General features: G+C 40.7%; 2 protein-coding genes across 4 annotated transcripts; both read right to left on the bottom strand.

The window, feature by feature from the left end:
* Window positions 1-721: 721 nt before the first annotated feature.
* Window positions 722-1,762, bottom strand: si:dkey-98f17.3 (uncharacterized protein LOC793143 homolog). The gene has a single exon (XM_034872793.1). The coding sequence runs from the start codon at window positions 1,705-1,707 to the stop codon at window positions 1,045-1,047; it is 663 nt and encodes a 220-aa protein (XP_034728684.1). The 5' UTR covers window positions 1,708-1,762; the 3' UTR covers window positions 722-1,044.
* Window positions 1,763-3,391: 1,629 nt separating this feature from the next.
* Window positions 3,392-11,441, bottom strand: lztr1 (leucine-zipper-like transcription regulator 1). 3 transcript variants are annotated; one of them, XM_034872781.1, is made up of 19 exons: window positions 10,811-11,441; window positions 10,643-10,705; window positions 10,497-10,553; window positions 10,318-10,397; window positions 10,106-10,214; window positions 9,557-9,640; window positions 9,417-9,474; window positions 9,166-9,305; window positions 8,486-8,687; window positions 7,907-8,017; window positions 7,650-7,742; window positions 7,435-7,530; window positions 6,982-7,153; window positions 6,707-6,876; window positions 6,306-6,589; window positions 5,614-5,763; window positions 4,937-5,042; window positions 4,727-4,807; window positions 3,392-4,294 (listed from the first exon to the last, which is right to left on the bottom strand). In XM_034872781.1, exons 1-19 carry the CDS (start codon window positions 10,987-10,989, stop codon window positions 4,178-4,180), a joined length of 2,352 nt encoding a protein of 783 aa, XP_034728672.1. In that variant the 5' UTR covers window positions 10,990-11,441; the 3' UTR covers window positions 3,392-4,177. The 3 variants fall into 3 exon arrangements, with proteins under 3 accessions (XP_034728672.1, XP_034728671.1, XP_034728673.1); XM_034872780.1 differs by having other exon boundaries at window positions 6,982-7,156; window positions 10,811-11,439; XM_034872782.1 differs by lacking the exons at window positions 4,937-5,042; window positions 5,614-5,763 and having other exon boundaries at window positions 6,982-7,156; window positions 10,811-11,440.
* Window positions 11,442-11,599: the final 158 nt, after the last annotated feature.

The raw sequence follows: 11,599 nt of genomic DNA, 5'->3' as shown, positions 1-11,599 counted from the left end.
GCTCCCCTTAATTAATTAAGAGGGATGCATTTGTTCCACTATTGCTCAGGTGCCTATTCATCTCTTAACCCTTGCATTGTCTTCACTTTTGGGACCCTATGTGATCTTATCTTGGAAAAAGTGGTCGTATCCAGAATAATTTTCTGAATTGAGTCAGGAATACATGTCTATCATAAAAAATGGGGTAAGGCCATCGATTTTCAGGTAGAAAAAAATGTAACTTGCACCATTTTTCTTCTTGTAAAAGTTTGAAATGGGTGAGTTAGACCCAAATACCATACAAGGGCTAAAAGCTACAGTGATGAATGTTTAACCAGATTTAAATATTCAAACGTAATGTACCTCTAAAATTAACAGAAAGAAATCATTACAAATGTAACTCTAAATCACAAGTATATGTTCACATACAGTATCTAATCATATAGGCTATGGGTCTACATGCAGCCTATATGTGGAAAATCTGTAGTATTCTCACCTGAAGACTGTTTTTTGAGCATTACTGATGTACTACAGACTGGAGTGTCAGTTCTTAAATTGAAAGTCCATCAATTTGGTAGTCAGTGGTCTGATAATCAGACTTAACTGGTATGAAATACATTAACATGACACCACAGCTAGCTTTAACTCAAATTGAACAGGTTATTTTTGAGTTATTATTATTAATTGCATTTTAAAGAAAGGTTTTTATGTACAGAATATACGAAAGAATATATACATTTTTCCAGACTCTGTAGACTTCAAAGGAATAACAACTACTGCAGTTTCTTATGTCACATTACTTTAATAGTTGTCAAAACCGGAAGACAATCTCATAGTTAACCAGAAACAGAGATTTCAGAAAATATGTAGTCTGCAATTTGATTTAGAAATTAACAAATAAACGCATGTAGCTTTAATGTCACTTTAGTCAGAAATTGTAATCCTGTCTTTGTCATACAAATAGAGCTACTGTAGTATTTAAGTATTTAACTAGTAATGTCATTAATTCATCTCTCTACAGGCGGACAGACCTCCATATGAAGTATATGAATGTGCATATGTGATCTATAAAACCTCTGTCTTCAGGTAGTGCTTTGTCCTGTGCTTTGCCTGCGGGCTGTTTGGCACACTTGGTGGCCTCTGGTCGTAGTCCCCCATGCACACAGCTACAAAGAAGAGAGTGCCTCCGATGACCAGAGCCAAACCTCCAAACCATCCAGAGAACATTGCCTCTCCATACTCCCAGCGTGGCATCACATCAGGAAAACCATCATCCCAGAAGTCCACCACAGTTGTGTAGGCCACAAGAGAGACGGGAGCCAGGGTAGTGAGTCCCGACACCCAGGACAGTACCCCGCCGAGGATGAGGAGACGTCTCTTTAGGCCAGGCTGCCCCACACACATCTCAACCCCCTCCAGTCCGGGGAAGGTAGCCAGCAGAGCTAACCCTCCAGTGGCAATAGACACTGACATGAGCACCCTGGAGATCTGCAGGTCCAAAGGCAGCCCCATGATGGACTCGTAGGCCTTACACTGAACTCCCACCTCCTCGGTGTAGAGGCAGGTGTGCCAAAGTCCAGAGAACCAGTTCTCTACCTCGTTCAGGTCAGAATTCATTGTCTTCCACAGTGGAAGGAAGGTGGTGATCAGAGAAGTGACTAAACCCCCAAACGTCACAAAAAGTGCAGTCCTTTGCATCATTTTAGTTGTTAGAAAAACCATCTTCATCCTCTGCACATACACACTGTGCTGTGATTCTTGCTCAAGTGTGCAGGTCTGTGTAACAGATCTGGGAGATCCGCCCCACCTGCTAACAGAACCAACGGGGGCCAGCCCACTTATTCAGCCTCCTTAATAAAATGCACCTGACAAATGGGAGATAATCTGGGACTGTGGCACGACAACAGACATACTGTTAGTGTTCAATATCATTGCAGTGAACAATGAAGTCTGTTTTTAGATGAAACCAAATATGTCCAGCAGGAGTCTGGGCTGTGTGCGCGTTAGTGAACTTAAATGAATGAAACTTGAGCAAGCTGGGCATTGGAGGTTAAAAAAGAAAATAGAATGAAAAGCTACTCCAGGAATTACTATAGTGGCCTGTTTGTGTAAAATTCAGTCCATCTTTTGAAGTGATTATTTCAAATAAGTTGTTTTACTGACGTTACTAAAGCATGGCATTATTAATAGAGAGCATTTACACTTTAAGAAAATCAAAGGTTTAGCTTTCAATTTGCCAAATGTCTCAAGTATCTGGACTATGAATAGCACTTTGTGCTCACTGGAAGGGTACTTACAACGGAGTCCAAAAGAGTCCAACACTGTGAATTCCACTGAGGGACCTTACAGATCTCGCAGTACAACTGTTAGCTAAGAGAAAATTCTATCTACCGACTCAGAATTTAGGTCAACGTTTATTTCTCAATCCCCTGAGCAAAATTTACTATAGAACTTCAAAATAAAATGATCTAAACCCCCAATCATTTACAAAATGCAACCTTTTCGCTATTTTATTCAAATGATACTTAATGTAGTTTAAATGTTTAAGGTTGGCCTGACCATCTTTCTGGCCTGATTGACTCATGGAATTCAATGGAATTAACCTATTCAACTTTGATTTAGCTTTCTTGAGTTAATCACAATCAAAAGTGCAAAAACCTTGCAGAGGCCAAAGGCATTCGCCCTCTCAAACCAAGCTTTGTCTGACCTTATCATCCATAGATCTGTGGAAACTGAAACCCCTGAAGGATGTGGCTAACTTGATGAAAGGTCAAGGATTACCCTTCAGCTTTTTCACATTATGTATAGGTTGCAATGGCTTTACTTTATGGCAAAGATCTGTGAAAGAATTTCAGAAAGAAATATTTGTGAATACTCTACTGTGAGACTTTGGGAGAAACTGCATCCGTTTGATTTTTTAAAACATATGTATACTGCTTGCTACTTGCTTACTTTTAGACATTGGTTTTATCCAAGCTTTTAACATAGCACACAGCTGTGGAGTAGAGTCGGCCATGGCATTTAGATTAAACGTAAGCCACTGGGGCCAGTAACTGTATATCCTAAGATACAATGTAGTTCATCATGTCTTTGCTCTTTGTTTGGGTGAGCGTATAACTTAAGGCATCTTAAAGGTAAGTTAGGTCAGAGGTTCCAGAAGATTTAGGCGTGTAGGTCAAAGCATCATTTTATATGAATACTGAGATTCTATAGGAAACTTTGAGCAAACTTTACTTTTGATAACTACCAAAGGATGGTTGTGCAAAGACATAACATTACATAACAGACAGCAAAGGGGATATTAGAATCAAGAAAACAAGACTTTTGAGTGGGTATCAAGTTCAGCCTCCACTGGCTCTGTATTTTACAGGTACAGAGTACACAGGGGCACAGAGACTCAGTATGAAACAACTCATTTTGTATAAGATTTATTAAGGCTTTAAATACATTAAACCCGTAGTGGGTTAATATTTAATAACAGCATACTAATGTCACTAAATACACATTACTATATTGTATGGATAGAGAGAGCTTGTCTGTAAGTAATGATAAGAGGTGATACAAACACGTGTACCAGAGACCATAACATTAAACAAAAACAAAGAGCTTTAAGACGGACATACATTCTAATTATTTTCATATGATTTTGATTCCTTACATTTAATCCAGGCTTGTTAACTGAGTAAGAGCTGAGAATACTGCAAGTGATGAATACAGTTTTATAGCTAAATAATCCATGTAATGGTATACTTTAATCAAGTTGCATTTAGATGACTTAGAATGTATCTGAGGAGATAACAGCTGATGGCCACACTTGAACCGTCTATAGTGTCACAAGTAGGAGTTATTACATTCCACTGCATATCTTCATGTATTTTAAAAAATGCAGCAGCAATACTGAGCAGAATAAAACCTTATAAAATAAATAAATCACAAACAAAGGGCATTATAGACGATTTAACAATTGTAAGTGAGCTAGAATCCGGTTTCTTCCATTAATTCAATCCTCATTGAGATCCAGAGTGAAAACAATTTGATACTGTGTGGATGAAAGCCTCCTACCGTTTGCCTTCTACATGCAAGGGCCAACATAAAGAAAAGAACTGCACGTTGGGAACGAGGGAATGACTAGAAGTAGGTGGAGCAGAGATGTATGGCTTCTGTGAGAGGAGAAAAGAGCCCGGCTCTTGGCGTCCTCTTAAATGTCTGAGCCCATCTCAGCACACTGTTTGTCTGATATGTGTGTAGCTAGAGACTCAATGATGTCCAACAGCAGCAGCTGGCTGAGAGACCGCAGGTTGGGGAGCTTGGATACCTTTGGGAGGGGAGGAGAGCAAAACATGGGGGGGAAAAAATGAGCCATAAATCAAGACAAGACAATGAGTTCAGAGTGAAATGAGGACTAAGCAGCACTTGATTGCTCATGCACAAAAAGATAAACAGAAAGAAGCAAAAACATTAAGATAGCCAACACTGCAGTGGAGCAGGGTGAGAATTGAGTGCTTCGCTGTTTGTTTGAATAACAAACAATATTCAGAGTGGCACTATGACCCTCATTGTTATGTGATGATGTGCTTGTTCAGCCGGCCGGGCTGTAAACAGTCTCCTCTCTATGTAGAAGATGAAGGGGGATCCACTTTGAGGCCAACCGTGTCAGTCTCCCACAAAGAAGACAAGCCTACAGGGTTAGCTCAGCTGCAGTGATTGGGCAGCAAACCCCCAGGGCTCCGGATACAAGCCCACCCACCTTAATGAACTGGTGGACAATAATGTGCAGGCAGTGCTTCTTCATGTCCAGAGCCTGGGTTTTATCAGCTGCCTCCAGAATCTGAAGTATTGAGGGAGAAATGAGTTAGTTAATGATTCACTCTGTATAAGAAAATGCCTTCAAGTATGGGACAACATTATCAAAATAGGTCACTTCCCCCCCCCCCCCCAGCCCGGGCAAAACAAATACCTGCAAGACATTTTCCACAGTGACATTCATCTCCAGATTCTGCTTGCAGTAAGCCTGCAGTCTGTTGTTTGAAAACCCGTAGTAATATGGCGCAGCGAACAGATAGCTGATCATCACAGGTTAAGAAAGTGATAACATTCCAGTAAAAAAAAACAACTTGTGATTTTAACTTTGCACAGAGCCTTTATGTGAATAAATACTGGACAGGAAGACAGTTTTGATGCTAGAAGAGAACTACAAAACGTATATTAATAAATGTGTTGTTCTGTGAACAGTATCTTGTGCAAGAGGTGACTCCAATGGCTGAATGAAGTGTGCCACTTGCAGGTATTGACTGTAATAAATTCCTCAACTTTTCTGTAAAAATAAAACTCAATACATTTTTCCACAATAAGTTAGGGCTCAGCAGAAGAGAAGAAATAAAAGCAGTATTTGTTTGTGCGTGTTTTCCTTCACTGACTTATCACACTCAGTCGTTGTGGTTACGACTTTCTCATCCCACCTTGACTCCACGAGTTTGCATTTCAAAGGATGTGGTGTCCTTCATAATTTATTTTCATTTAAATTGTAAAGAAAAAATGTTACGATGTTTTAGTGTTGTCATTATGGTGGACTCTGCCTAGGAAAGACTTAATCCGGTGAATGAAAATAAAGCAGTCTAAATTGGAGAAGGATACAGGGAATCCTCTGGAGGCATGTTAACGTCGCCATAGTAGATATAACGCAGCATTGACTCAAAGGCCTGCTTACTTGGAACCATCTCACCGATGGAGATATTAACCTGACCGTCCACGGGCATGAAGGAGCGGAACATCGCCTCAAAGTAACTGAGGAGTAAAAACATAAATGTTAAAAAGTGTCAGACAAATCACTCAACTTAAATTAACTGCAATGATAAGAAAAAAATGAGGTCTAAAACATTTGCACATGATGCAAAATACATTTTTTTTACTTTCTAACTTCTATTTTTTCAACAAAAAATATTTATAAAAAAAAACATTTATAGTGAAACATACATACAATAAAGTCTAGCGTAAAACATAAAAAAAACAAAAAACAAAACATAATTATTAAACATTGGATCACACCACAAACATAAATGACAGCAAAGGTCTAACACATTTATGAAAATACCTTCAAATGGACATGGCAAATTGTTGTCTTTGAAAGTTAAACCTGCTTGTGATGTGTTTTTCTCTCTCTTTTTGATAGTCGGTGCAGCTGTAAGGTTTGTTGAAGCATATTCGATTGTAGAGCTAAAATTTGTGTTTCCCACAGACAAAAAATGTACAAAACGCCAAGGGTCTGACAACTTGCTCTAGCTGCGGCACGTACATGAAGCGGATCACGAAACCTGCGTTGTCCCTACCTGGATCGGGCTGCCAGTATGGCTTTATGAGCAGGCCGTGGCTGTCCGTCTAACAGCAGGACAATGTCGCAGAACTCAAAGCCGCCTCCCTCCAGGTACGTCTTCATGTCCTGGACCAGGGAGGTCCCGATGTCTACAGGCTGGTCTGAATACAACCGGAGAGGAGGTTGCTGCTTTCGTCGCACAATCTCCACAATCAGTGGGGTGGACAGACGTTCAAATTCTTTTGTCATGATCACCTGGTTGAAGTGGGACTCCTTCACCACAAAATTAAGGCAGTGCTCCTAAAGGAAGAGAAAAATGGTTAGTGTAAGAGTACATGACTTTGATGAACATGTTTTGATCTGAAAACAATATGAACTTAAACCACTGGAGGGCAGTAGAAATGACACCAGACATACCTTGAGCTGGTCCAGTTGCAGCTTATTGGCATTTTCACAAACACTGAGAACGTTCTGCAGGTCGACAGAAGCCTCAATGTACTGGACACACAGCTGCTCAAGGCGGGAAAGCTGAAAACTAAGGGCCAGTTTGTATACATCCATAATTAGAAGAACATCCTGGACATGACCTTTGGAAACAAACAAAGAAAGGAAGAATTATCAGTTTTTCTCTCTTGGGGATTACTGCAGTTGGAATCTAAAGAGTGAGAGGGCAACCATGAGGAGAGAGGTACCTCTGCGTGGGTACTGGATCTTGTCCGTGTAGAGGAACTGCATTAAAACTTCAAAAGGCTGGGCCTCCGCTTCCCTGATGGATACCTCTAGCATCGGCCTGTGGCTTACTGGGATATCCCTCGGACCTCCAGCTGCCCCTTCGTCACTTTCCTCGCAGCTGTCTTGTTTAGTCTTCTGCACACAGAGACAGCTGATTACTTATGTATAACTTAACCATGTGACAATCAATACAATATTAGTATTGTGATAGAGTAGAGATCCCCTGGGAATTTGATAATCATTAAGTAGCTAGCATAATTTAACTCAACTATCACACTGACATGTGATAGTTGAGTAAAATGAACTATAAATGCATCTGCGCGATTATCAAATGTGTAAATAAATATCATCTGCCAACACTGACGGTCTTCCCTTGTTCAGAGGAAACAAAGTGTACTTGCTGCGTGTCTGACCTGTCGCTGCCTATCCCAAGCCTGCAGGATTTTCTTCCGCAGCCACTGACATCTTGCAGTCACTATGGCAATATGCCCCAAGACTTTCTCCTCCCGCTGTAAACAACACAACAAGGAGTCAAACAGAATTGTCAACCCTTTTAGTCAGATAATGTGAATGTCACCTTGCAATTTCAAATCAGCGCGGGCTTAGCCTTTCGGTAATACAAACCCACCTCGCCCAGAATAAACTCCACATCACAGAACTGACGATTCTCCCACAGTTTGCCGTAGTCCTCATGGAGTGTACACTTTGGGTAGCAGGAAAACTGGGAGGAAATCCATAACTATGAAAACTACTGTCCAAACAAGCTTGACAGTTTAAGTACACATACTCCATGACATTTTCTTTAGACAGGGAAAGCTTTTGACCACAGTGTCCAAATGATGCAGGTGCTTGTTAATATTAACAATGGTTTTGGTTGACACTAACCTGGAATCGGTACATCTCCCCACTGCGCACATTGTTGTCCACAGTTCCTCCAAAGATGTACATGGCATCTTGAATCACAGCAGCAGCATGGAACAGTCGCCCACTGGGCATCTGATGGAGAAAGGGAAGTTAAAGTGCAAGGAGACTGTTCAAAAACATTACTTTTTGTAGTTAAATACTCAATAACAAATGTGTTAGCTTGCACATCCAGGATGGCATTAAAGAAGTTCCCATACTAACGTGAAGAGAGTCTGCTGCTGTACTCGTGCTTTAGCTCGACATAATATAAGCATACAATCACCAGGCTATCTAGATAGGTTTTAACAATAAAAAGCAGTTTGTCCCCTACAATGTTACTTGAAGACTAGCTAAACTCAAAAAGGAATAAAAAAATTAAGTTTTTACACACATTTAATCCAACTAAACAGCTGCAGTAATGTAAAACAGAATGGTACAGTAGGGGTGGTAAGTACGGACCAACATGGTCTTGTTTTATAATTCAGCATCACATATTTAAGATAACCTTCAACCACTTCCATCGTCTATTGCCAGTTCTTTGTAAATCCATTTGGTTCATACCTCACTGTCCATGCTGGGATGGATCACCTCCCAGCTCTGGGAGTCCACATCGTAGCAGTGCAGTTCATTGGGCAGAGTGTTGTCGGCCGCACCGCCAAATACATACAGTTGGCGGTCAAAGGCAACCATAGTGTGGCCATAACGTCTCTGGGGAGGTGGAGGGGAGCCCCGCAGTAAGTGTTCAGTTGGGATGCGTGTCCATCTGAGAATTAGGGATTGACCGATATGGATTTTTAGTGCCTATGCCGATAGCAATTTTTTTCCCCATCAGCCTCAGCCGATGACCGATACAGGCTGCCCATTTTCTTGAGCCGATACTGCTTTTGCCCCCTTCAATTTACATCATAAAAATGTAAATCCTGCCACACTGGATTTGTTTTCAGAATCTGCTCTGCCATTTCTTTCTTAGATTCATATCCCCCAAATTATGTGTGCAATGTGAGTCATATGAATGGATGCACTGCATATGGTTAACTGTGCAAGGGTAAAAGGCTTATATCAACATCTACAACACAGCCATGATGATGCATTGCTAGCTGTCATATTATAAGACAGATATAATCAGGTCATCACAAAATGTCCTTTGTCAACCCATTTAAATAATTAAAGAAAATAATAAACCTAAAAGTAGCCATGTAAATAATGTGCTTGATTTGTGTTTTAAGCAACGGCGTACTCACATGTGGCCCTTGAACTCAAACTGGAAGAGGTTGTTGGTGATCTTGGCTCCACTCTGACCAGAAAACACAAACATCTTGTCCCTGCAAACAGCTACAGGGAAGTTGCAGCAAGATGGAGGAATCTCCCCACTCTGCTCAATCTGATGGAACCAAAGGCAGAGGAAGAGATGTTTACACACACAGCAGCGCTGGTGAGTGTTCTCTTCTCAATGTTCGTCTGGTTATAGTATATTGAAATGTATTTTACTGGCCTCCTCCCAACACGCATGTTCTCGATCTTGCAGACTGATGGTCCACATGTCATTCAGCCTGCACAAGGGGGACATATCTGTCAACATTATACGCAAATAATGTGTCAGTTGTGACAAAAGAAAAAAAAGTCAATACATACCTCGCATTTCCATCATAGCCAGCAAATATCCAAAGTTTATCACTATAGACCGTGGCCCCATGTGCAGACCTAGCTACCGGCAAACTGAAACGGAGACAAGGATAGTGGGGCTGAATTCTGATGTTCAACTAGCTGAGCTTTTACATTTAACAGACTCACACTAGAAACACCCAACATATTGAAAAGGAATAGGTAAGTTTAAATTGATTATTTTTTATGGATGCTATGCCTTCATCCTAAAAAGGTCATGATTCCAGGGGTAAGAAGAGACTATTCCCTGTAATTTGAAGTTAAAAAGGTCATCTTTCAACAAAGACAACTCATAATAACCTTTAATTATGGAAACAAACACATGGGGAGAAAACACAAAATGGGCTGCTGGTAATGTGTCCTTTGCTAAAACTCAAAGATATTTTCACCCTTTAAAAACAATCCAAAAAAGACAGCAATAAATTCCAGATTTGCAAAACAATCCACCATGAACTGGCTGTGAGAAAATATAAATCTATCCTAGAAACACAACTTAAACATCTTAAAGACACACATTACCTCCCCTCCACTTTCCATTCAGTCCACTGCCCTGTTGCAAATTTGTACTCAAAAAGGTCATTTTTGTTTTTTAGGTTTGAGTTTGAGTAGATGTCTCCGGTGTAGCCCCCTGTAAAAGATTAAGCCAAGCATGAAAGGATCACCATCACCTTAGTTTAAAATAGGTAGCATAAATCAAAATTATGAGGAACACAAGCTTAAACAGAAGTTACCAAAAACAAACATGCTGCTGCCATAGACAACGGCTGAATGGTGATATCTGGGAGCAGGTGGAGTTCCAGTAGTGAAGGCTCTGTAATAAACATCATACAAAGGGCAATACATGATATCTCACCGGATGTAATTCTTTAACTGCTAATTAAGATGGAATAGTGCATTGATGCAATCTTACCGGCACCATGAGCAGTCCTTCACGTCAAAACGGAGCAAGTCGTTCAGCATATTCTTCCTTTTAGATGACACAACATGTAAATGCTTTTGATTTGGTGGACAATAATTATAAAGTTAGAATGTCAGTCACTGCCCAGTACCACTCACCCATTGTCTCCCCCAAACACGTAAATGGCATCCCTGTATGCCACAACAGTGTGCTTACTGCGCCTAAACCGAGAAAATCAAGTTCATGGTGATTAAAAGGCTGTAAACCTGAAGATTAAGCCGGTAGAGTCAGATAAAGCTGTACCTCCTCATCTGTCAACATATTACCTTGCACCAACAAACTCATCACACGGAGGGAGTCTTCTCCAGCGATGGACAGTCTCAAATGGGCCGAAATTGAGCGTCAAATATTCCACGCTGTCGGAGCAACTGTGGTCGAAATCAACACTCGGTGCCACTTTGGTGGATTTACAGGACATTGTTGCTAACTCATCCAGCGGAATCATTTCTCAGGGCCACTCGTCAGCAGGGACGTCCACGGTTAACGCCATCGTTAAAACTTAGTCATCCAGTGTGACCGCTAATTGTTCTGGTAATTTAGCTGTGCTGCACTAGTATTATCTTCAAGTAAGATACAACAAAAGTCCTCGTTATTTAGCTACGTCAGATGATTCTTCCGGCTAACAGTTAGCTAGCTACCCGCGCCGCAATGCTAAAAACTAACATTAGCCGCACAGCTAGAGAGCTTTGTGCTAATCTGCAAAACAAGCTACAGCGAATGGAAAGTTAACAGATAGCTACCAACGTTACGCTAAATATCTGCCTTATCCGGTTCACCCATTCAGCTAGTATGCATACCAAGTGTATGGGTTCGCAACAAGGCACAGTAGGCAGAAAAGCTAACGTCGTTTAACTAGCAAGGAGCAGCAGATAAGTGTTGTGGGTAAAGAACACACTCGGCCAACCACGCCCCCAAGAGCGAGACCAATGACTCCTTCACTTCCTGTAATGTAAAAAAAATAATAATGACAATAACCAGAAGGAAGTGTTTTTATTTATTTAGACCTTTATTTCTTTTTCATAATGATGAACTGTTTATACAATTCAGTAACAATA

This window comes from Etheostoma cragini, chromosome 5 (assembly GCF_013103735.1).
Source record: "Etheostoma cragini isolate CJK2018 chromosome 5, CSU_Ecrag_1.0, whole genome shotgun sequence".
Classification (NCBI taxonomy): domain Eukaryota; kingdom Metazoa; phylum Chordata; class Actinopteri; order Perciformes; family Percidae; genus Etheostoma; species Etheostoma cragini.
Note: the sequence above shows the minus strand (reverse complement) of the source record. Positions and strands in the feature narration are given on the sequence as shown.